Consider the following 26,506-nt stretch of genomic DNA (forward strand, 5'->3'; position numbering starts at 1 on the left):
GTGTGACAGCTTGATTCGGTGTAGTTTCAGTTAAAATGGCACCATTGGAGGAGAAAAATGTTGTCGAGAAGAAAGGCGATAATGAAACTGCGCCTAAGGAGGCGAAGGTAGACGCAGCTGCAAACGAATTATCTGAAGAAGATAAAGCTCTTCAAGATGAATTGAACAGCGCCGTGGAAGACCTTGATGGAAACGACTCCTCAAAATATGAAAAGGCATTGGAACTTCTACGGTCGAAATTGCGCGAGTCAACGAATTCCATGACCTCAGTACCCAAACCGTTGAAGTTTCTAATGCCACATTATGAGAAACTGAAAACCGATATTTTCGGCAAGTTATCACCTTCCAAAAATAAAAAATTTTGTGCTGATGTTATATCCGTAATGTCAATGGTTTGCTCTGAAAATAACGATTGCTTGGAGTACAGGAGGCTTGGTTCGCAAGAAGATATTGGTTCATGGGGGCATGAATACGTTCTTCATATATCAACAGAAGTAGGTGACGAATGGACTTCGGACGAAGCAAACGACGAAACACGATCAAACCTGAAAGAGGTTGTTGATGAGGTAGTTCCTTACTTCATGCAACACAATGCTGAATCGGACGCTTGTGATATTCTTATGGAAACCGAATGCCTTGATGATCTGGTGCAACAGAGTGATGAAAATACATACAGTCGTGTTTGTCTCTACCTGACAAGTTGCGTCAAGTATGTTGCAGAGCCTGAGAATACAAATTTGCTTAAATGTGCGTACAAAATTTACCGAAAATTTGACAAACTTCCGGACGCAATGAGATTGGCTATGTGTCTGAACGATACGCCAATGATGATTGACGTTCTTGAATCAGCTCAATCGACCAAACTGCAGAAGCAACTTTGTTTCATGCTTGGTCGGCAACAGATTTACTTAGAACTGGAAACTATGAACTTAACTTTGGAAGAAACAGATATTGACGAGTTGAAGGAAATTATGACGAATGGAAAATTGAATGGGAACTTTTTTGCGTTGGCTAGAGAATTGGACATTATGGAACCAAAACTTCCCGCAGACATATACAAAGCACATCTGGACCAGAATAAGTTCTTCAAGTAAATTGATCTTATTGATTGCTTTCAAGCAAATGTGTAGCATTTATATAAGTCCTGTGGCATTTTTAATGCAATTTTTCGCTCGACCGATTTCTCGTCTGACGCTTTTAACTTTTCATCCCCAAAACTCGATAAACAGGTAAAGCCTGGAGGGCCTTATTCGATGAGCAGCTTTTGGAGAGCAATACTAGTCTGAATGTGTAATTAATCAAAGCTACTGAGAAGACAATATCATAAAATTGTAAAACCATAGTCAAAGTAAAACCATAGTCAAAGAGCTTTTTTTGGTGGTTTTGACCCCTTCATTGCCGCTCCAATCCTTACTTCACTCACGCAACTCAAGCTCCAACCCCCCCCCCCCCCAAAAAAAACAGCTACCAGCGCTCGCCGGTCTTAGTTGGTTATTGTTGCAGTAAATAAGCTTGACCAGCCAGCATTTCAGATGACTTAACAAATGTAACAATAAATTAACCCGTGATTTGAACTAAGAAATTATAATTTCATCTGATTTTATCACGAAACACTTGTTACCTTTTGAGCTTGAGTTCTTGTGAAGCATAAATCATTTAAGTCTATAAGGCGTTTAAAGCAAATCTATATCATACAAAATAAGTGTTGCATCGCAAAATTTATTGGTCCGCCGCAAATTAGTTCAAGGCACGAGCATTAGGCACCAAAGAATTCTCTCTTGCTATTTTTACTAATCATCTAAAAAAAGGCAAGCTTAGAAGGAGAACATTAAAGCGGATACCCCACTAGATGCTATCATCCCACCGCACGTTATTCAAGGTGATTAACTTGAATAACAAGGTTGATTAACCTAACCCTTGGGACCCGGTACTGCATATCTAGAGGGGAAACTTCATACTTACAATTTTGCAAACTTTTTGTAAAAACTTCAGGGGAAGTCAATCTCTCTCTAGTTCTCACCGAGAACTTGATTTTTATTAGAATAGTTATTGCCCTGAAGTACTGAGACTCAGTTTGTTCGCTAAAATTGGCCGCTCTTTTTACTGTGGGGATAAATGAAACCGTACATTACAATATTTCGCATGCGTCCTTCTTGTTCTTTCAGCAACAAGAAACCCACAGAAACAATACAGCTACAGATAAATAAAACAAAGCAGCCGAAGAAATTCTTCAAGACCAACACAAAGAGCAGCAAGGTATAACATAGATGAGTTGTAACAAAACTCTACAGTGAAGCTGAAATTATCATAACCTCTAAGATCTTCTTTGAAAACGACCTTATCAGACTGCAATAGATAATGGAACTTTTGAGAAAGAAGCAATCATTCCTATCCGAGGAGAACCAGAAAATTCAGTCTCTCGTCTAGGATGCCGACAATTAAGATGTCAAAATTGATGAGACAGATGAGTATGATGACAAGATCTGCCAAAACTTCGACTTCATTTATCGTTTTGTTCAGAGGAAGACAAGAAACTCATTACTGGACACCCCGCAAAAATTGACAATGATCAGTTGACAGACATTTTAAAATTGCAGTACTTGAAGTCAGCCGTTAAAGGAGAAGCCTCGAAGATGTTGACATGAAATACTGTCACAGACAACTTCAGTGTGGCAATGGAAATTTTGCAGAACTAATACAACTACAAATTAATAATTACGATGGAAGAACATAGACTTTCTTTTCTCAAAATGGGACAGCCGATGGAGCAACTGGTCCCTTTCTTCGTCCTCTTGATTGCAGAGAAACTACCTTAGAAACCCGGAAATTCTGTGTTTTCTTCTGAAGATAAGGAACTGCAGACATTCAACGCGTTTAAGGTTTTCTTAGAGGAACTCGTTCAAGACCTGGAGTCAACAGCACCAAACAGCAGTCTAGCAATTAACGATAAGATAACATCATCATAAAAATTATCCCCAAAGGCAGCGTTAAACGCATTTGAGGACCATGAAACCAGCAGTCTAGCAGTTAACGATAAAAGATAACATCAGCATCAAAATGATCCCCAAAGGCAGCCCCACACGCATATGACAACCAAAAATCAACAGTGCGAATGTTGTGATGAACATCGTATTTTAATGTGGAAAGTTCGAAAATTTAGATGTCGAGGAGCGAGCCCAGCTGATCGAAGTTAAGGGGCTCTGTTTCAACTGTCTTTGACCTGGACACCGAACAGAAAAATGCGATGGTTCTTCGTGCCGACAATGTGGACGAAGGCATTATACAATGTTACATAGAGGAGACACACAAAGCAACGCACAAGCGAACACGTCGGCTGCGGCTGGAAACAGCCGAGAAGCCACTATCAAGGAACAGAAAAAACTATCTGCAGATTTCTCAAGCAGCAACACCCAAGAACTGACAGCGGATCACAAGATAACAGCAGCTCTCACCCATGAAGACAAGACGCGGGAAATTTTCCTTCAGGCAGCGATTGTACCGCTAAATGTCGGGGGAGAATTGTAGATCTGCGAGATATTCTGGATTCAGCGTCACACAACAACCAATAACAGAAGCTGCAGTACAACGACTTCAGGTAAAATGAAAGAGAAACAACACTCGTGTTTTTGGTCTGGGAGGAAATGAAGTGCCGACTAATCGCGGATATGTTGACCTTTGCCTTCAACCAAAATCGGTTAAGGTATCCGTTTTAATAAAGATGACAAACGATTTGCGTTCTCGACATGTCAACTTAGACAGTTGGGACACAGTTAAAGACTTAAAATTAGCAAATCCTGACTTTAACACGCCATCTCTAGTTGATCTTATCACAAGAGCTGCACACTAAATGTCTGAACCAAATGTCTCCGTTAGCTATCGACTATCGGTTTTTTGGTTGGTTAGTAATCGGACGAGAAAACTTGCAGCAATCGTTAACTTCCAATTTGCAAAGATTTACGTTTCGTCAGTTGGCGACAGTTTACAATTTTTCTAGGAAACCGAAGAAGTGCCAGCAATTAAACATTGGACTCCTGAGGAAAGATGTGGAGAACACTCCACTTCAACAACGCGACGTAGCCATGAAGGACGATTCATCGTGAAATTGCCATTCAGAGAAGACTCTGGAGCCTTGGAAGATTCACAAGAGCAAGCACGACGAAATGTTTTAGCAGGCTTCAAAAACTTAATAGGAGATACAGCGATTTCCGTAACAAGTTTATTAGTTTTGGACATATGGAAAAGATACCAGCAAAGGAAATGCTATTGCCAGTGGAAGAGAGCTACTACATAAGTCACCATTGCGTGTTCAAAGACTCAATTACAACCACTAAATTGGGAGTTGTTTTTGATGATTCAGTAAAGGCTATGAGCAGAATATCTCTGAACGATCGCCTGATGCTGGGACCACGGCTTCAGAAGGACGTCCTCAGCTTTCTCATACGCTTTTGATGTCATCCTGTTGCCTTGTCAGCAGACATTGCGAACACTGAAGATGGACTACCATTGGATACTCAGGAATGAACCCAATTCGCAAGATGTCAAAACTCAGTTTTGCACGTGTTACGTACGTATGGCATAGCATCAGCTTCTTCAATTCGGCCATTAATTGTTTTAGCAGGAGTTCATGATAAAAATACGCAGCTGTCAATTTTTTCGGACGTATGTTGACGACTTGTTGGCACGAGCAGTCGACATGGAAAGTGTTTCACAACTGCAGAACACAATCATCATTTTTTTCACAGGCAGGTTTTGACATTCGGAAATGGACGTCTAGTAACGCCGATCTCGTGGAACGACTGCCTGCAAACTTTCGAGAAACAGCCAATGAGATGACAATTATATTCGAGGACTACATCATAAAAACTTTGGGGGTCAAGTGGAGCACCGGATCACTTCTGCTTTGCAGCAAAACTTGAAGAAAAAGGAGCCATCAATCAAACGAGAAATACTATCAGAAGTCACTTGTCTTTTTGACCCATTGAGCTGGCTTTCTCCTGCAACATTGCATTTTAAATAGTTTGTTCAATTGCTTTGGATAGATCGACTAGGTTGGAACAATGCTTTGTCGAAAGTCCTCAGCAACAGTACAGCTTGCCCAGACTTCAACTCAAGGACTTAGAAAACATTACATTACTCAGAAAATTTGTATCAGCTACATCAGCATCATCTGACGTGGAACTTTGTTTTGCGACGCATCAAAAACAGCCTACGCCGCAGTTGTTTATTTACGTCAAAGTTTCAGCGACGTCAAACGAAGATGCTGACAGCAAAGACCAGAGATGCCCCAATAAAGAGCTTATGTGTACCAGATTAGAGCTCTGCGCAACCGTTCTTGGAGCTGACTATGTTGAAGAAGTGATGTCAGCTCTGAATGTCCAGTGCTTTCGAAAACCAAATCATACGCTTGAACAGATTCGACATTAACATATGCTTGGCTACGAGAACTTCCGCGAAGCTGGAAAACTTCGGTTACCAATCGTGTTGCAAAAATTCAAAATATCATTCCAGCCAGCAATTGGAAGTTTGTGCCGACAGAGGATAACCCAGCCGACTGCGCATAACGAGGGATATATGCCACATCTCTAAAAACAGTATCTGGTGGCATTGACCTCAATGGTTACAGAAAATGGTGGATCAATGGCCAGCAATTAGATCAACATGAGAACATCAGCCAGTAATTAGCGAAGAGAAGGAAGAAGAGCAAGCTGAGACGGGGAAGATGTTAACAATGTTGATAACGCACGAGAATAATTCAATACTTCAACTGAACACAACCAAAGCAATCGGACATCAAAGGCAACAGCAGGGGATCTACTAAGAACTCATCAAAGAAGGGGTGCCAGCAGAAGATCACAACAGCTTCGCCAGGATCAGGAAACAATCCTCATTTACCTCTTCTGCTCAGCTCTACGGATATTTATCGAGATCGAATCGCCTTGTATAGTCTGATTCAACACCACTTCCTGGGCGATTTCGACATTATTGTTATTTAATGGTTTCTGTCATTAGAAATAGGAAAAGACGACAACTGCAATGCGGAAAGTACATAACGCCTTGAAATAGCAGGGAACGAGTTGGTAAGGTACAAATTGGTAAAAAATGAGATAAGCATGGCTGGTAAGGTTGAAGATAAGGTAGATAAAATTGGCAGGGTTATTGTGTGTCTGATAAGGTTGAAATTGGTATTGTTTGTAAATTTCAGATAGATAAATCTGATAGATTTGAGGTAGTTAAGGTTCAGGTAGGTAAGGTCGAGGTTGGTAAGGCTAAGGTAGGTAATTTGGATACTCCAAAGTTCTTCGACACATCGCCAGATTTAGGTACAAATAGAAAGGTGAAAAACACCCGATGCAGAACGAAGCTTTTACGAAAAAAGGGACATCTTTTACAACTTTCTCCTTTCTATGACACAGAATCAAAGTTATTCGCGTGGATGGACTACTAGCTAATTCGTCATAGAACATTGACAAGAAGTTTCCATCCTGATAACCAAAAACTTACCGATCACCGAAGTTCTAATCGGAGAAGCGCATTCCAGGAACTTTCATGGTGGACCACAATTGACATTGTTCCAACTTCGTCGAACTGTTTGCATTCCCGGAGGACTTCCGATTGTTCCGATTATCTACAAGTGCAAATCTTGCATCTGACAAGACGCCAGGATTCTACAGCCACAAATGGGGAGCTCTTCCCACAAAACGTTTGATCCCGTCTTAACTTTCAGTAAGACTAGTTTGGACTTTTGTGTGACCTTTCAACGCAAAGGACAGCAGGGGGACCTTACAAAAGACCTATGTTGCCCTTTTCATTTGCTTCAGCACAAAGGCCTTCCGTATGGAAACAAAGCAAACATTGACAAAAGATGATTACTTGGACTTTATTAAACAATTTGCAGCTCCACGTAGAGTGCCAAAAAAATTTACAGCGTAAACTTTTATTGGAATTAGAAGAGTTGAGTTTCGGAAACTGTTAGTGAATCGGGAGCTCATGGAAATAGTAGAAGCATTCAATACGGGACCCCACATAAAGTGGTTGACCATTCCCCGCGGTCACCACATTTTGGAGGCTTTTAGGAGGCAGTTATAAAATCCATGAAGATGCGTTTTTATAGAACCGTTGGAAAAATTAAAAGTTTTCTTGATAATTTCAACACTCTTTATCCATTTTGGGGGCATTCTGAATTCGCGCCCATTGACAGCCCCTCTTGTCGATTGTATTGACCCATTAGCGCTCACACCAGCTCATTCCCTAATTGGACGGCCTTTAACAGCTTTGCCGGTGCCATCCCTGCAGGACGATCGGACTCTCAGCCGTAAGTTCAAGGCAATCAAAATTATTGTTAAACAATTCTGGAAAAAAGCTAAGGACTACATGACAACCCTTCAACAGCGACCAAATTCGCACGACAACAAGCCCCAATATGGTTTCAATGACATTGTTATCATCATAGAAGACAATACGCCACCATTGCTTTGGTGACTTACGAAGATAACTAAATTATTTGATGGAAATGACAAGTCTTCAAGTCAAGACCCAAACAGGTTTACATTCGACCAGTTAGCCGACTTATTTGATTACAGAGAGACAAGGAATATCACATACAGAAATCAAAGATAACAGATGACTCAATGGATGAGAGTGACAAAAAGCGACTTGAAAGGAATCACTAATCAATACAAATTATCCCTGAAAGAGAACACAATATGCAAATACATCAACCATCAAGACTTAACTTTTTCATACATTCAACTCCATGACTGCAGAAAGAGTTCATTCACACATTCTTATCCATGATCACACCAACGACGATCATAACTATTATTTCATTTGATTCGGACAGCAATAAATTCAAATTTTTATGGCCAAAGGAAAGTGCAACTAAAACATCGACTTCGTTTGAACCCGTTCAAGGAGGCCGGGATATGTTGTAGTAATTCAGCTGGACCAGCCAGCATTTCAGATGACTTCTTCAAAAAATATAGCAATAAATTATCACGTGATTTGAGCTAAGAAATTATAACTTTATTTGATTTTTTCACGAAACACGTTACCTTTTGAGCTTGAGTTCTGAAGCATTAAGGATTTAGGTTTTAAGGGCGTTCAAAGCAAATTTATTTCATACAAAATGAGTAATACATCGTATTTTTTTTCTTAAATTGACCTTTTGAAAATGTTTTCTTGTGGTTCAAAACTGTTGTACAAATCAGTTTTTGGGAAATCGAAGACTTCAGGCAATTTAGAGATCTCAAAATAGAAAAATATAATCTTTGAAAAAGTAAAACTAAAAGCATAAAAATGTATTTTTCTCTAAACTCTGGCGTTGTTCTGACAAAATATTGTTTTAATCAGAACTAACCATCTGAGTTTTTTTAGAAAACTTGTAAACGTAAAAAAAGCCAGTATCATGAAACAAATATCAAATCAGCCAAATTCATATTTGAAAAAAGGAAATCTTTTCTTATCTTTTTATTTGTATTCTTTAAAAGAGCAGATAGTTGGAAATAATTTTCACTATTTCTAGGTTATTCAGATTAATTTGAAAGTTAGAGAGTGTGGAATAACAGGATATAAAATTTAATACAGGTTGTTTGAAATTGAGAAAATTGTTTGTCCCTTCTGTATTTTGAAATTGCTCTTCAACCTCATCTTTTCCAATCTTTGGGCGTTTCTGTAAATTGAAACACTGAAAACCTCATTGTTTGCAAAACTCATCACAGGAAAAACTCATCATGTCTTTGAATTTTTATCTTCAGCTCAAAAGTTATCAATGTTTCCTATTTCTTTAATAAATACTAGCTTAGAAGAGGGAAAATTTTAAAACATTAAATTTACTGATAACCAATGTTCCTCAAAGCTACTAAATAAGAAGTTTTTGTGAACAGCGATATTTTTGAATATCAGATGTCAAAAATAATTTTTTTCGTGTCGAGGTTTGTTTCCGTATGTTTGTGCACACCTGTGTGTGTATTTATGGGTGTGCGTTTTTCCAATTCGTGTGGTGTGTTTGTGTGTTTAAGACAGACACAGAGTTAGCGTGAGAAAGTTTTTCCTTCATAATATATTAGACGCAAATAGAGGAAGAGAACAAAAAGTGGCAGACTCGTATAAAAATTAGAATTACTTAGTTTTTGATAAAATGCAGATAAAATATTTCCAATGCCAGTTTTTCGAAGTCTTATGTCAGATTTACTCTAAATTTAATTGTTACCAATATGGTTTCCTAAAGAAGTTCAGACCTAGTTTTTCTGAAAAAGTTAAGCTATATATAAACGGTGGCGTACGTGCAAAAACGGTTGCGTACGTTTTTGCAGTAATGAAATTTTTTTTTGAATTTTTTTTTTACTTTTGTGGTAATATGTATGGTTGTCCGTGTATATGGTATGTATGTGTCTGAGAGGTGGAGAAACTGATAGATAGTGTAAAAGAGATATTGCTTTCAAATGTTTGAAACAAGTAGAGGCAGAGTGCAAAAACTGTTAGAAAGAAAAAAGCTAGAAAACTACACAAATGGCCGCTTCAAATGTGTCCAATAGCAAGGATCTTTTTTAAATCTCGCTGATAACACTTCAGAGTTTTTTACGTTATTTAGTTGCGTTGAATGAAGATTTTTCAATTTTGCTGTACAGTTTAATGCATAAAAATAAACGAATTGAACTAAACGGGCGAAAGTTTCCAAAACGATCAATAATTGTTTTGCTCAAAATTTTGCTGAGAAACATCTGTTTTCTGCTGGTTAAAAATTCTGGTACGAATCAATCTTTTTTCTGTATTGAAACGATTAGTGGGAAATTGAACACTTCAGGCGATTTAGAGCTCTCAAAATAGAAAAAATCAACTTTGAAAAAAGTATAACCAAGACAGAAAACTGTGTTTCTGTAAACTCTAGAATTCTGGCAAAAAATTTTTTTCTTCAGAACTAACCATCTGAGTTTTTTTTAGAGAACTTGTAAACGTAAAAAATCAGTATCATGAAACGGATATCAAATCAACCAAATTTATTGAAAAAATGAAATCTTTGCTTGTTTATTTGTATTGTTTATAATGTCAGCAGATAGTTCGAATTATTATTCTCTAGTAAAAATTAATTCAGATTAATTTGAAAGTAAGAGAGGATGGTCAGGATGAAAAATTTGTGAATTGTCAGCATGAAAAATTTTATACATGTTCACAATTATTTTTAAATTGAAAATTATTATTAACTTCTATATTTTTATATTGCTGATGAACCTTATTCTTTACAGTCTTTGGGCGTTTCTTATATTGAAACACTGAAACCCTCAATTTTAACACTGAAACCCTCGCTCTTATTATAAAAATCAAAACACTGAAACCCTCGCTCTTATTATAAAAATCAATAACTTTTAAAGAAGTTGCTTTTCTTTCAGTTACTAAAACTTATTATTGTTTCCTTTTTCTTTGAAAAATACTCTTACTCAAAAGAGGGAAAAGGCCAAAACATTAAATTTACTGATAACAAATGTTCATCACAGCTACTAAATGACAGCTTTGCGAAGAGCTTTCAACGATTCTCTACATGTTAAAAACAACTAGAGGCAGAGAGCAAAAACTGTCAGAAAGATTAAAGGGCGAAAATTAAACACTTAGAAGATTTTGCTTAACCATGCGGTTTTTAAAATATTCAGAACCAAAACTGCTTTTATTTTATTTGGACTTTGTGTCTGCGTAATTTTTGAATTACAAAACGAATGGGCGGGTTATGGGCTCATGAAAAATCAAAAATGACAAAATTTTTAGTGTCAATTTTACTATTAACGATAGAAATGCAATAAGTCCACGCCTAGTCTTCAAAACAGTAATCAGGTCAAAAGTGAACGTTGATGAATAGTGTGTAAATGTCAGATACCAAAAAGAACATTCAAAATTTCCTTTTTTGTTGGCGAAGTTTGTATTTGTGTTGCTACAAAATGTGGATTTTAATCTGTCGAATGCCAAGGCTGTTGTTGCTGACAACATGTGTGTCAACATAAAGTGACAATTTTTTTGTCACCTTATGCTGATGAAATGACTAAAAACTTTCAAAAGGCTCATTCCAGATTTTTTTTTGTCAATTTTACTTTTACCAATACAATTGCCTAAAGAACTCCAACCCTTGTTTTCTAGAAAAAACACTCAGGCAATGTATAAACGGTGACGGGTTTTGAGTAATGATTAGATACCGAGTGCAAGAGCTGTTCTAATAGAGGCAGATTGCAAAAACTGTCCAAAAGAACAATTAGAGAAACTACTTAACACTTGCTACAAATGGCCGCTTCAAACGTGTCCAATACTAAAACTGTTTCTTTCTCGCTCATAACACTTCAAGATATTGTAGGTTATTTAGTTGTGGTAAATGGCTATTTTTCAATATTTCTTTGCAGATTCAATACTAAAAATAAACGAATTAAACTATACGACCGAAAATATCCAAAAAGATAAGTTTCGCGTTTTCTCAATTTTTTTTCTTTAAAAAAAAACGTTGTCCCTTTTTCTGTTTTCGGCTGGTTAAAAATTGTTGCACGAATCATTTTTTCTCTGTATCAAAACGATCTTTGGGAATTTGAAGATTTCAGGCTATTTAGAGCTCTCAAAATAGAAAACTGAACTTTGAAAATGTAAAACTAAAAGCAGAAAATTCTGCGGTATTTTGAATTTTCAATTGTCCAAAATTGATATTAATTTTCTCAAAACTTGTTACGTTTCAATGTTTAGTGTCAAAAATACAACTGCCTCAAAAAGTCGACACAAGTCTTGTGAAGTGACCAAGTGACATAAACAAAAATTGAAAAAAATATTTTTTTTGTTGGTCTTTGTATTACGCGTTGGTGTTTGTGTAATGTGTGCTGTGTTTGTAATTTTTTTCTGTTTCAGATTTAACTACTTATCTTTTTACTGTTTTTTTATTTTGAAAAAAGGCAGCGTATTTTTTGGTTCAAACAGTTTCAATTAATTTTCTCCAATGCATATAAATTGCGTTCGGATAATCCCAACATTTTCCCTGGCAGTTTAAAAGTTGTTTGTCAAACTTGAGAGGTATATTGGAACATTCTGTGTGTGACTCACAGGCTCTTGTTTGTTCAGGTGTTTTTTCAAAATTAGAGCGAATGCCATTACTTTGTTAAGTAATTTTTGCTCAATAGAAATATTTTGTTATTGAATGGACTTGATTGCATTAAATTTTGATTTCGAATGTTTTCGACAGCATAGTTCAAAGTTTTAGTTAGCATTAGTTCATGACGTCACGCTAACTTCATAAGTTTTTGTTCATTCATTCTTGCAGTTTTTGATTGAGGTAGCGTGACTCCGGTTTCCACTTAGATTTTTTTCATGCGATTGCATAGGTTTTTGGTATGAAAGACTTTCCTCACTCATAAAAAGACTTATGATTAATTTTATTGCCTCGTGGTCAACAGGGGATATCCCACTCTAATTGCTGCTTATTTGAGAGCAAATAATATAAACAACTCTTATTTTTACTTCTCAAAAATTAGTTTAGAAAACTTAAATTTTTTTTTGCTCTTGTTTTTTGCCTTGACCTTGAGGCTTTCAGTCTATGAAGATATGGTAGCTATTTTTGGGGCAATGTGCTAGCTATATTAAGCAATCTGGCCACTAATTAGATATGGAACAATGCTTGTAATAATGGTAATTGTAGATGTTTTGTTGATGTTGAATGATTATTGTTAACTTGTAATTAGAGGCAGACTGAAATAGCAGATCCGAATGATCTCTTTATCTGTCCTCGCTTGTTGTTGATTTGTATCACAATAACGAAAGAAAGAAAGAATTTATTTCTCACAAGTACAAAATATAAATCAATTAATTATAGATTATTTATGAAGAGACTCGGAGGGGACAGGCAACGGGACTATGTGTCCTCATAACCCTGCCCTTCGTAGCTGAACTTACTTGTGTAATAGATGCTCAATAGTAAAAGAGAAAACAAAAAATGAAAAATTGAAGTTTTTTTTTCGAAATTTTATGATTTTTCTGGTCTTTCAATGGAACATTAACCAAGTGCTTAAACATGGACGACTATTAACTGCTTATGGTTGTAGACGAGCCTAAATTGAGGTTACAAGAAATTTTTCAGAATTTTTCAATTTGCACCAGAATCGCAAAATTTTTCAAAAAATGGCCATATATCTTGAAATATTGGTCCTAGAGGGGTCATTCTTTTTCACCAGAAAGCCAACTATTTTTGGGTACTCCTGTAGCATGCAGGCAAGGGGTATCGAATTTTTGGGTACCTATAAGGAAAAAATATGTTAACAATAACGAAATTAATTCTTTCTTTTATCCAACTTGTAGCTTTTCTTTGGCTGATAAATAGAAAATGAAATATAGTGCGAGCAATAAAATGCGAGTTGGGTATACATAGCTCTACAAAATTACTCTGAGTTCACAAAACGTTTTTGTCACGTTTCCCGCTCTTGAAAAGAAATTGAGTAAAAGCTAGCGTTATTTAGCCGTGTGAAAGATAGTTAGTGACTAACAATAGGAGATATTAAATATGAGTTTTATTTAACCGTGCAATTAATGTTACAGTTCGGCAAATCAGCCGGATTCTGCCAGACAGAATTTGGCCTCATCTTTTGTGAACGGCTTCATCAACTGCGGCTTTGGATCAGACAAGCTTCTTCTGCCCGAGGATGCAGGAAACAAATGGATTTACAAAAATAAGGAGCATGGGATGATGAGTGCAACTGCAAGTCTTGGTATGCTATAAAGACATTTATTAAATCAAGTTGCTTGAATATGACAATTAACATCTCGAAGAAGTTTATACAAGCAGAGAAACTTCGCTTCAGTTTTCTAAAAGAGCAAATTATTTCAGTAATTGTGCAAGCTAAGTATGCTCTGAAAACGGGAAAAATCTACTAAAGAAATGACGATGTTGAGGATTTTTTTTTAATGATGAAAAGATCTGATTTCAAATTTGCATTAACTTCAGTGGACGTTTTCAGTGGCAATCAACTTCAATTATCTGTTATCAGGTTGTTTGTTGCTATGGGACGTGGATGGTGGTCTGACGAAGATTGACAAGTATCTCTACTCCACGGACGAATACATCAAGTCTGGTGCACTTTTGGCATGTGGTATTGTGAGTTCCGGAATCATGAACGAATGCGAGCCTGCTCTGGCCCTGTTGAGTGACTATGTGCTACATAGTAATGCGCAAATGCGAATCTGCTCCTGCTTTGGGTGAGTTTCAAGTTCCTCAGAAGACGAACAATCGGTCCATTCAATTTTATTTAATATACAGTAATCACGTGATATAAAAGTTTAAGTTAACATTTTTCACTTTGCTCCTTATTTCCGAGTTGATTTTCAGTATTGAGATTTCTCGGAATGATAATTTTTTAAGGCTCGGTTTGGCATATTGTGGCTCTAATCGCGAAGATGTATTGGAGCTGATAAAACCAGTGTTGACCGACAAAAAGAGCACTCCAGAAGTCATGGGTGTGGCAGCTATCGCTTTGGGCATGATCTCTGTCGGGCATGCAAATGCATCCGTGTCTGAAGCCATTCTTGCGTTCTTAATGGAGAAAACAGAAAAGGAGTTGTCAAATAGCTTTATGCTCTTTTTACCTTTGGCTTTGGGTCTCAATTATCTTGGGCTGCAGGACGCTTCTGAAGCTACGATAGCCGCACTCGAAGTTGTCAAATATCAAAGTGAAGTTTTCCAGAAAATTGCGCAACTTCTGTTGGAGATATGCTCGTATGCAACTACTGGAAACGTCCTCAAAATTCAGAAGCTCCTACACATTTGCTCAGAATCTGCTCAACCCGAAGAGAAACCCGAGGAGAAAGCAGGAAGTAGCCAGGGGTCAGATAAGAAAGGTGACAAGAAACCGGATGCCTCCTCTAAAGATGATAAGAAGAAAGACAAAGAAGACTCTGGAGCCAAAATTGACCCTGGGCTTTATCATTCCGTGGCTACATTTGGCCTCGCTGTGATTGCCAATGGAGAGGATATCGGCAGTGAAATGGCAACCCGTACATTTGGACACTTGCTTCGATATGGAGAGAGTTCAATTCGCAAAGCTGTTCCTCTGGCTTTAGCAATGTTGTCAGCAAGTAATCCCCAGTTGCCGGTTCTGGACACCCTGAGCAAGTTTTCTCACGACACGGATGCCGAGGTTTCAGCAAATTCCATTCTCGCAATGGGAATTTTAGGCTGTGGCACTAACAACGCTAGGTTAGCGTTAATGTTGCGACAGCTGGCTCAGTATTATGCAAAGGATGCGAATAATTTGTTCATGACCAGAATCAGCCAGGGGTTGACCCACATGGGGAAGGGAACCCTGACTATCAATGCATTTCACTGTGATCGACTGTTGTGCAGTAACACAGCCCTTGCAGGTATTTTTTCAATATATTCCCTCAGCATCAATCAATGAATAATTGTGGCCTGATTAATAAAAACATCACTAAGATAATCATTAAATTCGGAAACATTTTCTGAACAAAATTTGAGCCACTTACTAAGAATAGTGGCGGAAATAGAAAGTATTTTGTCAGAAGAGGCGTATATGAAAACACACATCGAGGAATTGAAAGTCAGACATTTTGTACAATAGCAATAAAATATAAGTTTTTAATTGCTCTCAAACGAAGTTTGTAGCAATTATTATAAGTCCTGTCGGTCTTTCGCTTGACCGATTTTTGGTCTGACGTTTTTGACTTTTCGTCCTCAAAAACGGCATTCAGGTAGCGCCCAGCGGGCATTAAGAGCTCTAAGGCATTAAGCCTTTCAGCTTTGTTTCAGCTCAAACTGTTTTGGAGCCTTATACTTATGGTATGAAGGGCGGTTCTTAGAGGTTAATAACCTTCCACTGTTGTCCCCAACCCGCTTTTACCCCAACCTGACTGTTGCTCCACCCCATCAGCCCTCGCTGCACCCCCCCCCCCCCCCCCCTCCCCTCCCACCGTTTCTAGCTAAGGACGAACAACCGCTCGCTAAAAACACTCAAAATTATACTATTTTATAATTTTTTTCAAGCTTTTTGAAAATTTTTGATATCTGGGTTTTAATAAACCCTCCTCTGGGTTTTAATAATAGGTTACTGCATTGTTTCTAGTGGTAATGGAATGGTTTCAACGTTTTAACATCACGAATTTTAGCATTTTTTTTTTTACAAAACGTGCAATTTTTATTTTTTTCATTTATTTTTCCTTAATCAGGCTTTTCAGGCCCAGGGACCAGAAAAACATCCTATGGGGTTTGATAATAAGTTAATGGCAAATTTTTTTGGGTCATGAAATGGTTTTTCAATTTTTTAATGGCACAAATTTTAGCAATTTTTTTTTATAAAACTTGCTTTTTTTCACGTTTTGAAAATATTTGTCGTATTTTAGGTTTTTTGAGCCTCAAGGGTCAAAAAACCTCCATTAGGGTTTGATAATAAGCTACTGGAAGATGCTTGTTGGTCATGGATTAATTTTCAGCTTCTTAAAACTTGCAATTTTGTTTAAATTTAATTTGTCAATTCTGAGGTTTCTCTAGCCTCAAGAGCCACGGAAATTCCTTATGTTTGATAATATGTTACTGCATAGTTTATAGATGAAACGGAGTGTCTTTCAAGATTTAAATATCACGAATTTAAGCAATTTTATAATATATTTGCATTTTTTCATGTTTTTGAATGGATCTTTGTATCGATCTTTCCAAGTGTATGGATCTTTATGAGCCAGTAAAACTATTTCAGGGTAGAAATAGGGATACCAGATAGTCTCGAGACAATGAAATGGTTCTTAAGATAATATTATCTTGCATTTTAGCAAGATTTTGTCTTTTTCTGAGTTTAATAACCATTACTGGCCAACGAAACTTATGTGTTAATTGACAGAACTTTTGAGACAAAAAAATGGTTTTTGAACTTTTTTACTGCGAAGTTGAAAACTTTTTTAATTCTGCCTTTCTCAGTTTTCTGTTTGATTTATTTACTAACAAGGATAGAAAATTAGAAGTTGCAGAGTCGAATCCCATCATGGAAAATATTCCTATCTCTTTCTCTCTCTGTCGGTTTGAGTTTCCTTCCTTCTCTTTCTTGTTCACGTTTTATCTCTCTCTCTCATTTGTTGATGTCGCACTTCGGCTGCTGTTATGTGGCGTAATGTCATCTTCTCTGATCCTCATTAACAATGAGTTATAGTAGAAATGGTTTTTATTATAAATGACCTAACAGGAAATCATTGTTAATTGCTCTCAAAAGCAATTTGTAGCAAATATATTAATCCTGTTTGTTTCTTTTATGCAATTTTTAGCTTGGCCGATTTTGTCTGACCCATTTGATTTTCGTCTTCAGAAACGGGATAAAGAGGTAGCGCCCAGTTTGCATTAAGTTCGTTTAGAGCCGTTCAGCCCACTAGTTAATCGCATACTTATGGTGTGAAGGGCGGTTCTTAGAAATTGATCCCACACCCCACCCACCCACTGCCCCCACATCAGTCCCCCCAATGCACCCCCGCTGCGCTTACCATACGCCCCTTCAATTCATCTAAAGCTAGCCTTACTAATCCGTGGCTAGCGACTGACGAAGCCAACCGCTCGCCGGTCGTTTGAGAGCAATTCGCCCGACGTTAGTTGGTTGTGTTATAATTTTAAATATAACAACGATGACTTGGTGGAATTTTTTAGGCAACGTTTCTTTGAGTTCTCGTTTCATTTCAGGTCTGATAACATTGCTAGTGTCTTGTCTAAATGTCAAGGAGACAATACTAAGCCATGCGCACTATCTACTGTACAGCATAGTTCCCGCAATCCAACCGCGAATGCTGACCACCTTTGATGAGGACCTGAATCCTCTCCCAGTCTCAGTCAGGGTCGGACAGGCTGTTGACGTGGTTGGACAAGCAGGCAAACCCAAAACCATCACTGGGTTCCAAACTCACACAACCCCGGTGCTCTTGAATATCGGAGAGCGCGCTGAACTGGCTACGGACGAGTACAGAGCGCTGACACCATTTTTGGAAGGATTTGTAATTCTTGAGAAAAACCCAGACTACAAGGAGTAATTTGAATCATATGCGCTGGTTTAATTGACTTTACTAGAGCCATTGGATGCCTTGTGTTATGTCAAAAAAAATTAAATGATAATTGATATGCTGGTCCTAAGGTTGCAATACTCAGCGTATTACTCCGTGCTGAACGTTAGTTAAATTGTGAGCTCCTAAATAATTACTGTGTAAAATTTTAAAACATTGTTTTCTTGAAATTAACTGAAATTTCGATCAGTATCTGTTTTTACACTTCATTATTGACATTGACTTTAGAGACAAACAATTACAAGCTAACAACTTTGCTTTATTTGATAGGAAACCAAAGGATTCTACAGCCACGAAAGTCGAAATAACGCTCATTCAATCAACGATACTTTTGATCGCTGTTATCACTCAATTGATGAAAATTGATACAAGTGATAGCGTTTATCCTTCAATTTCTTATGAGTAACAGCAGTTTAAATGTTTCTGTTGAATGCGCCATTTTTCCTTTCCTCCACTTGCATTGAACATTTGAGATCGGATCCGCTTCTGCTGAAGTTGGTCCTGGATGTTCTTTTTCCGAATGAATCCATCAAATCCTTGAAAACAGATTAATTACAAGTTAGTCAAACAAAAGATGAAAATATATTCTCAATTTTGGCGATATTTTTTTTTGGTAGTGATGTACATGCGATGCTGTATGAAAAATCGAAGTTCAAAATTTGTTTTGTTCATCAAGGAGGCTCGGTAATGTGCGTTAGCAAATAATGTTCTGACCCCTTTCATCCTCTTTTTGATTGAATTATCTACCAATTAAATTATACTGCATTAGAGGGCCGATAAGACCTGCCATTAAAGAGACAAGACATACAAAAAATTATATAACGACAACAAACATTAATTACGACCGAAACTCTACGTCTATTTTTGAAAAAAATACAGTGCAGTAAAAATAGAATCAGATAAAACCTAAACACTAAATGAGCTTGTACCTCATGGAAAAGATGCGGGACCTGTCTTTAACGAGGCGAAGTAACAAGCAGAGAAAAGAACAAAAAAGCACAAAATTAAAAAATACGTTTCATTTATGAAAACATTAGCTATCAATTGAAATCATTTAATAGCTTTGTTTATACCTCCACGGGAAGCCCTTGACACCTATCTTTATCAAAATTGTGTCATACAACTAGAAAATTAACGACAAATACAGTCAAAACATCAGATAAATTTTGCGAGAAAACGCCCGCTCTAAAAATACTAAATATGTTAAGTTGCGGTTTATTTCAACGCTATTTATGTCATATATGACCTGCTATATAATGTGATAAGATAGCAAAATAGAACCTCAAAATGGGCAAATGTCCAAAAATAGAGAAAACTTGTAGCCAAACAACCATTATTTAAACGGCAATGCAGGCTAAATTTTGATTCACTAGGAAGAGGACGCGACCTCTTTGCTGAGACTAAGCTACAAGCTGACAGCAATAACATAAATTGGCGAGGCTCAAAAATTCATTGTTTTTTGCAAACAAATAATTTTAGAAGTCACAACAACCATAAGCTCGCGTTAAATAATACTTTAGATAAAATTGTAACTCCCTAGGACATGTCTTTAAAGAAATTTAGTCATTAGACTGAAAAATAATCAAGAATACAGGCGGAAGTTCCATAAACAATGTACTCAAACATAGTGTTGAAGCCCTAACAGCGCCACAATACAATCCAAATAATTTTTGATTATAAAAATCCACGATTTGAACAAAACTAGCCTTGTTTTTACTGCTTGTCCATCAAAAACACGTATTTTAATTCAAATTTTAGTGAAATAGATAATATAATACAAAAAGTTCAACATATCAAAAATGAATGAATTTTCGATAATTATCGAGTTGAATTAGCAAAAATCTGTCAAAGTTTGAGTTCCTGAACACTCAGGTAGGAAGCAGAAATATACTAGTAGATTGCGTCAGCAGTTTTAGGGTTGTACTTCCGGCAAATATAAACAAAGTGGTCTAAAAGGCCTTTTTTGATGAGAAAATGCTGAATTTCAAGCCGAAAAGTCGGATGAAAGAGTGCAGCAACACTCCTCAATCTTGAAATGTAAAGCTAATACACTGCCGTAAACAATTTTATTTTGTTTTCTATCAGTTTTAACGAATTTTTTTTGTCAAAATACAGAAAATGTGCACAAAAGCAACGAAAATCATTAAATTTTAAAATCCTCGATTACTCCTTGGAAAAAACTATTTCAAATAATCTTTTTAATTATATATTCTAAGCTGGAGGTCTTTCAAATGCTATCATTTACAACCCTCGACGATTAAATCGATCGGGCAAAAAACCCAGTTGAGTGTTTAGTTCCTCCCCTACTAAGGTGGGTCGGAACAAAAACATTATTGGCGGATGCAAACGTATATAAAATGTAATGGTTATTCTCAGCACAAGATCTGGACTTGACTATTTATATATTCATTTGTATGTGCAAGCATTTTTTTGCATATGATTCTTCTCCCTCGTTAATGTGGGGTAAAAAAGATGCGCATTGAGCGGTCTAGCATTATATTTAAAAGCCTCTCGTCCGCATTTTTATTACAGCTGTAAAATAATAAAACTGAGAATGACAATCTTCATATTTACCTGTTTAGGCACCAAAGAGCTTAATCTATGGAGAAATAAAAACGTGCAATCCAAGAAATTAAAGGGTGGGGCGGAGTAGCACACATTTACAAAAGAAATCTAGGCTATGGGGAAGTGGCTGGAATTGTAGAATAAGCGCTAAAATGATAGACTTTATTCAAAGTCGGAACAATAAAGCAGAGTTTATATAACAGTCATCGATGTACCGGCACATTGTGTACAGGTTTCCTTGCCGTAGTAATCAGCTTAGTCTTGTTTTGACCAATCAAAAAATGGAAAGTTCTTGAATGCTGATAAAAACGCAGTTATATTAGTCCTGTGGTCTTTTTTAAGGCAATTTGTCTCGACCAATTTTTGGTCTCACCCTTTTAAATTTTTGTCCTCAAAAGCGGGATTGACAGGTAATACCCAGAGGACATTAAGTAACCGAGCAGCTCTTTTCAAGCCGTACAAGTCTACGGGTGCGATTCACCGAAGCAGTTTGAGGAGATATAAAATCTATGTGTGAAGGGTGGTTCTTAATCTTTAAAGTTCGTTCCCCCCTCCATCGTCGAGTTCTCCCAAACCCCCCGCCCTTGATTTAACTCCCCCCATTCTTGACCTTCACTCCCAATGCACGCCCAAAAGCTTAGCTCCCAGCTCGACGATCGTCTGCGAACAATTCGCACGACGTTAGTTGGTTGTTTGAATCTTGGGTTCGTTTTGTTCATTTCTGATTATCTTTCTCACACTGCAATCTGTTTGTGAGTCCTGTGATTTATGTTTTTAAGTGCTTCCGAACAAAGGTTGAAGTAATAAGTGTAGTCTCGTCAATTTTTTTGTTTGACTGTTTCGATAATAATAGTTCTTCGGTTGTATAATTCAATTTCTAAAAACTCTGTTAACTGAAACAAGAGGAAGGCGTTAAGTTGGAGTTAATATAGGTGCTCTATAAGTGCTCCTATTGAGTCTGCTGAGGAAGCATAACTTCTTGTTTTGAGGGGCAATTTGAATTATTGTAGGTTTGTTTGCCCTAACCCCTCTTACCCAAAAGCTGATCTCTATGCTAGCTAAACTAAAGCCGAGGCCTCAATTGTTGTTCGAGAACTGTTGGTCAGATGATAGTCGGCTAGAGTCTTCAGATAATGATATTGTGCTCGATTTTTTGCAAGCTGGCATGTGCATTAAGGAAATGTGCTTAAAAGGAACATATTGTTGTAAACGTTTCAATTTTTTTTTGTTCGGCCTTCATTAATTGCGTCCTAAATTAGAAACGGTGTTTGGAGTTCAAGAAAAAATTAATCGTATGCAAACGAGATTGAACAAAGTCGACGGAAAGATGATTCAAGTTTAGATGATGATCAAGGACTCTATCTATTATTGAAAGATAAGATCAAAGTTTCTGCTCACAAAAAGAATCATTCTCCATCTTGCTTCCTCTCATCTAGGATTTGAAAGTTTTTGCAAAGCATTCCAATTTTATTCTGTTTTTCTAAAGCGGTCTGAAGAAAACAGTGTATGGAACCTTCTTAACCGTCAACTTAATTCATATCTAGCCTCCACAAGGGAGTGTTCAATCTCTTTCCGAGTGACATGGCAAAGTTGGGTCGCAAAATGTTAAAGTTATGATGGTTCTCCTAGTCAATGGCCAGTTTTAAGTAGATATTGTCATTAAATGGATACTTTTTTTCAAAAATCAATGTTCTATTGTGAGAAAGGGTCAGATTTGGTTTTCAGAGGAATTTAAATATTTTCGACCGATTGTCGCATTCTGCGTAAACTCGCCGACTAAGTTCTATCGAATAAAACTAGAATTATCCTGAGTTTCGACTTCGTGGCGGGAATTTACTTCAGAAAATTCCATGTGACACTGCTGCATATGATGCTAATCCAGCTATTGTTTTAAACTTGCTCGCAGAAGAGGTTTGAGCGTATTTGACAATTGAATGACTTCTGCATTTTGGAGTTATGCATTAGTGTCACCGTTATATAAAGCGGAACCAGGACAAACTTCTTCGAGCTATGCTATTCCGAATTTCAATTCAGGCTAAAGATAGATTTCGATCATATGGCAATTGATAAGCTTTCTGGATTATCTGGTACCCTATCATGAGCAACAACATAGCAAGGTAGTTAGATTTGGGAAACGATTTCGACTCAATTCAAGATTTTTTAGTTCGAGATTGCATTATAAGCGATTTCAGTGGTGTTCTCTAGATGAGCGTCCTGGAAGTTTGTATGTTTTCTGGTTAACATGGCTATGTTGACGATCACCGAGCATCCTTGTTTTGCTGACAATACAAACTGACAGACTCTAATGAGGCTCGTTTTTGGATTTCCAAATATATCTCAAACTCCGTAACTGATCTGGTTAGAACGAGACGAGGTGTCACACCCAGTTGTTTTTATCTTCAAACTTTCTGCAACCGCTCCAATACTTTAGTCTTGGTATCCAGGCTTCAGACTCTTTCAAATGCTTGAAAGGTTTTTTCCATTGAATTTTGATGGTGTTTTGGCCGGTCAGACTTCAGTTCAAAACTGTTTTCAAACTTTTGAGATGTTAGCACTCTTTGCGTATGAGCTGATTGAGCTTGATTTGCGACTTTTCTTGGAGACAGTTATTAGGTAGAAACTTTTTTTTCAGTATTGTCTGAAGGTGACTGTTTCAATTGAACTGCTGGTTGCTAAATGCAATCTCGACTCTTCCTATCCTTGGTGGTTAAAATGCCGATGACTACTTGCAGGTCGTAATTTCTGCAGACTATAATTTTTACTTTGTTGAATTTGACTTTCTTTTTAGCTGTACCGTTTAAAAACCATCAATGAACAATTTAACTCGACTACTACAACTACTAGTACTACTGCTTTCTACATTTTCATTACCTTTTGCGGTTTCTGAAAGACAACTATGAATTCAAAACCAGGCTGGTAAACCATACTACAAGTGTGCGTATATTTAACAGTGTATTAATTTGTTGTTTGCTAGATGCAGTGCGATAGGTTAGAGGCACTAGACTCCCCATTTTCAGATATAATTTTTTATTATGTACCTTTGATTTGTATTCGCCTGGCTTGTTGCTCCTAGGCTTCTCATTCAGCTTCCAGGCATTCTGCATCATTAGTGCAAAGTAGGCGTCATTGTCTATGGAGGCGGAGATTCCAGCGTAGTAACTGAAGAACTCTTCTTTTGTAACTGTCCCGTCGTAGTTGTTCGGAGAATCGAAGTTCGCTGTAACGTTGAGATTCAATTGACAAAAATAATCGCACTGCTATATTCAGTATGGAACTCTATATGAACTTCAATGTCCGATCTCAATATACCCGATGGTGTAAAAAGCCAATATTTTAGCCTATAGTTAAAATTATCAGAACGGCTATTTAGCATGATATCTACGTGAGATAATTCAGAATATAATAAAGTATATATTTACCATTTTTTGAATGATCATGACTCAGTGGTCAGTGGGGTTTGATATCAAACTATCAAAAGAACATGGGATTAAATTATGCGCTTAAGTATATAATAAAGACATGCTTATAACAGTGTGTGCTAATTTGTCATCGGACTATTGAACGAAAAGATCCAAGGGAATAAAGTGGGTATAATGGCATTGGGTATTGTGGCACATTGAGTTTTTGAAATTGGGTATATCGTCATGTAACCGAGTTTCGAGGATGGTTTTTTGCCCAATTTGTTGTATGGTATCAAATGAAATCATGAGAGTAACATTGAAATCTTATTATCAGTTAAGTTGCATTTATTTTTTGTTGGATTTCTGCCATAACAAAAGTACTTTGTAAAGTTTTTAAATCGACCTTTCACTCGAGCAATGTAATCAGCTAGTTATATTTTGTCTGACTAATATACAGGTTAAAATTTCAAGAGTTGTGACTTTTTGCAGCACGTTGAAGCAAATTGCGACAGACCTAGGAATCCGTCAAGTGCCTGGTCCTCCGTCCACTCCCCAGAGACGACTTTCGGGTGAGCAGAAACGTCATAGACACCTCTCAAGTCATCAATTGTAATGTTGCCGCTCTTGTCCTTGTCAAGTTTCTCGAAAGCTTGCTGCACATACTGAAATTAAAATCCGCGATAGCACGCTTTTATAGTGTTATTCTTCCTGCAACTTTTTTTGTGTGATGAATATTTTTTGCTGGCTCGTGAAATTTAATAGTAAACCAGAAAAAATATCATTGTTTTTGTCAATCTTATTAAGCATTTTAGCCCGTAGACGTAGGACAAATTCTGACGTGTTGATCAAACTCGAAGATGCACGTTGAAAATCAAACGTCAACGAAGGATAAAATTTACTATCTAATTTCATAGAAGAAATCACTTCTCGGGAATAAGATTGTACTGGGAAACGTTTTCTGTTGAATGGTTTCGAAATGAAAGAACTGACCTTTTCTCGCTTTGGATTGAGACAATCTCCTCTTAGTTTGAGAAGAAACTCGTCGTAGTCAACTGAGCCAGACTGGTCTTGGTCAAATACTTTGAACGCGTGATCAAGCTCCTGCAAACATTGCTAATAATTATTGTATGCTGACCGCAAGACAAACACATGCTACGATGCTTGAATCTGAGCAGATATAAAGAAAGAAAGAAAGAATTAATTTCTCCAAGTACTCAATATAAACAAACTTTAACAAACATCAATCTATAAAGAGACTCGGAGGGGACAGACATTTCCAGTTCCATTAAGAAAATGTGTGTGAGAAAATTTGATCATGGGACTCAAAGTTTCTTTTTCCTTCGAAAGAAGCCAGGCTTATTCTGATAGTGCTGTAGCATGCACGTAAATGATAACCCTTACAGAGCAAATATGTGTTTTACAAGCTCTCTGTTGTTAAGTATGTAAGTTTCTTTCTATTTGTGATAAAGATTACTTATGTCATCAACAGTGCAGTTGTCCAAAGGAGTAAAGAGATTCTGTTTTGCTAACAGATTATAAAGTTTTGCGGCGCGAAATCGCACTGACATTCTTCCAGCTTTTTTTACAAAGAGGTTCATGCAAAAGATTATAAGAATTATCATATGTCGTTGTTGTGGTCTAATTGTCTTAGCATATGATGGTGTTTGATAGGTTGTCCGCTTCACAGGCTAATTGCAGTTATCGCTTGGATATAGTGTGGTTGAAATCTTAATTTTCTGCACTTGAGGTGTTCGAGCCTTTTTTTTGACAAATTTTCATTTACTAGACAATGTACTTGATAGAACTTTCGAGAAGCCTGAGATGTTTTGTATTGCTATGGTTGTTCTACCTTGGGGAAATTTCTTAAAATGGAGCAGAAAGTGTTGATTCAGTTTCTTACAATTCAAAGAATTTCAATTGCATTGGTGTCCTTTTTAAAATGTTTGGGCTGAATTATAACAACTCTAGTCACTCCAAAGCACGAAATGGAAGCTTTGATAAAACGCATAGCTAACTAACTGTTCACAACAATTTACCGAAATCCATTATACCCAATGCACTTTGATATTTTCGTTCAATACGACTACAAATTAGCGGTCGCTATTACACGCATGTTTTAACGTACTTTATGGCCCTAGCCATGTTGCAGCGGCCCGTAGGACTCGATATAAAACTATCACATGCGAATTATTTCATCCGCTTGAGTATGTTAAAACATACGCTTAATAACGACTGCTATTTTGTACTCGGATTATTGAATAAAATTATCAGAGTGCATTGGGTATGATAATGGCATTGGGTATGAGTTAGTGTCTGTATGATCAATCTTAGTTACCCCCGTGCAAGCCATCGCTTTTATGAATTTTAGGGGGTTGGTGATTTAAACGCGGAATATGTTAGTATATTCCACATAGTAATTAAACTCATGCGGTAGCTAGTCAAAAGCCATAAGTATTTGGTATTAAAAATCTTAAATTTTCAGTCCAGTTTGA

General features: G+C 37.0%; 3 protein-coding genes across 4 annotated transcripts in view; 1 reads left to right on the forward strand and 2 right to left on the reverse strand.

The window, feature by feature from the left end:
* On the forward strand, window positions 1–18,240 carry LOC142357132 (26S proteasome non-ATPase regulatory subunit 2-like). The gene is made up of 5 exons (XM_075408825.1): window positions 1–1,090; window positions 13,546–13,715; window positions 13,995–14,202; window positions 14,366–15,363; window positions 17,675–18,240. The coding sequence occupies exons 1-5, from the start codon at window positions 36–38 to the stop codon at window positions 18,016–18,018; spliced, it is 2,775 nt and encodes a 924-aa protein (XP_075264940.1). The 5' UTR covers window positions 1–35; the 3' UTR covers window positions 18,019–18,240.
* LOC142357168 (uncharacterized) overlaps window positions 1–26,506 on the reverse strand; it is a 288,587-nt gene that overhangs the window by 110,148 nt on the left and 151,933 nt on the right. The gene's annotated exons all lie outside the window — the stretch shown is intronic.
* LOC142357143 (calcyphosin-like protein) overlaps window positions 18,190–26,506 on the reverse strand; it is a 10,076-nt gene continuing 1,759 nt past the window's right edge. The window contains exons 3-6 of the mRNA XM_075408831.1: window positions 25,005–25,115; window positions 24,529–24,676; window positions 23,652–23,830; window positions 18,190–18,584 (exon numbers count right to left, since the gene is read on the reverse strand). Of these exons, the coding sequence (XP_075264946.1) occupies window positions 18,462–18,584; window positions 23,652–23,830; window positions 24,529–24,676; window positions 25,005–25,115 (561 nt within the window). The 3' untranslated portion in view covers window positions 18,190–18,461. The remainder of the gene's footprint in view (window positions 18,585–23,651; window positions 23,831–24,528; window positions 24,677–25,004; window positions 25,116–26,506) is intronic.

The sequence above is a fragment of the Convolutriloba macropyga genome, chromosome 2 (genome assembly GCF_964194025.1).
Source record: "Convolutriloba macropyga chromosome 2, txConMacr16.3, whole genome shotgun sequence".
Taxonomy (NCBI): domain Eukaryota; kingdom Metazoa; phylum Xenacoelomorpha; order Acoela; family Convolutidae; genus Convolutriloba; species Convolutriloba macropyga.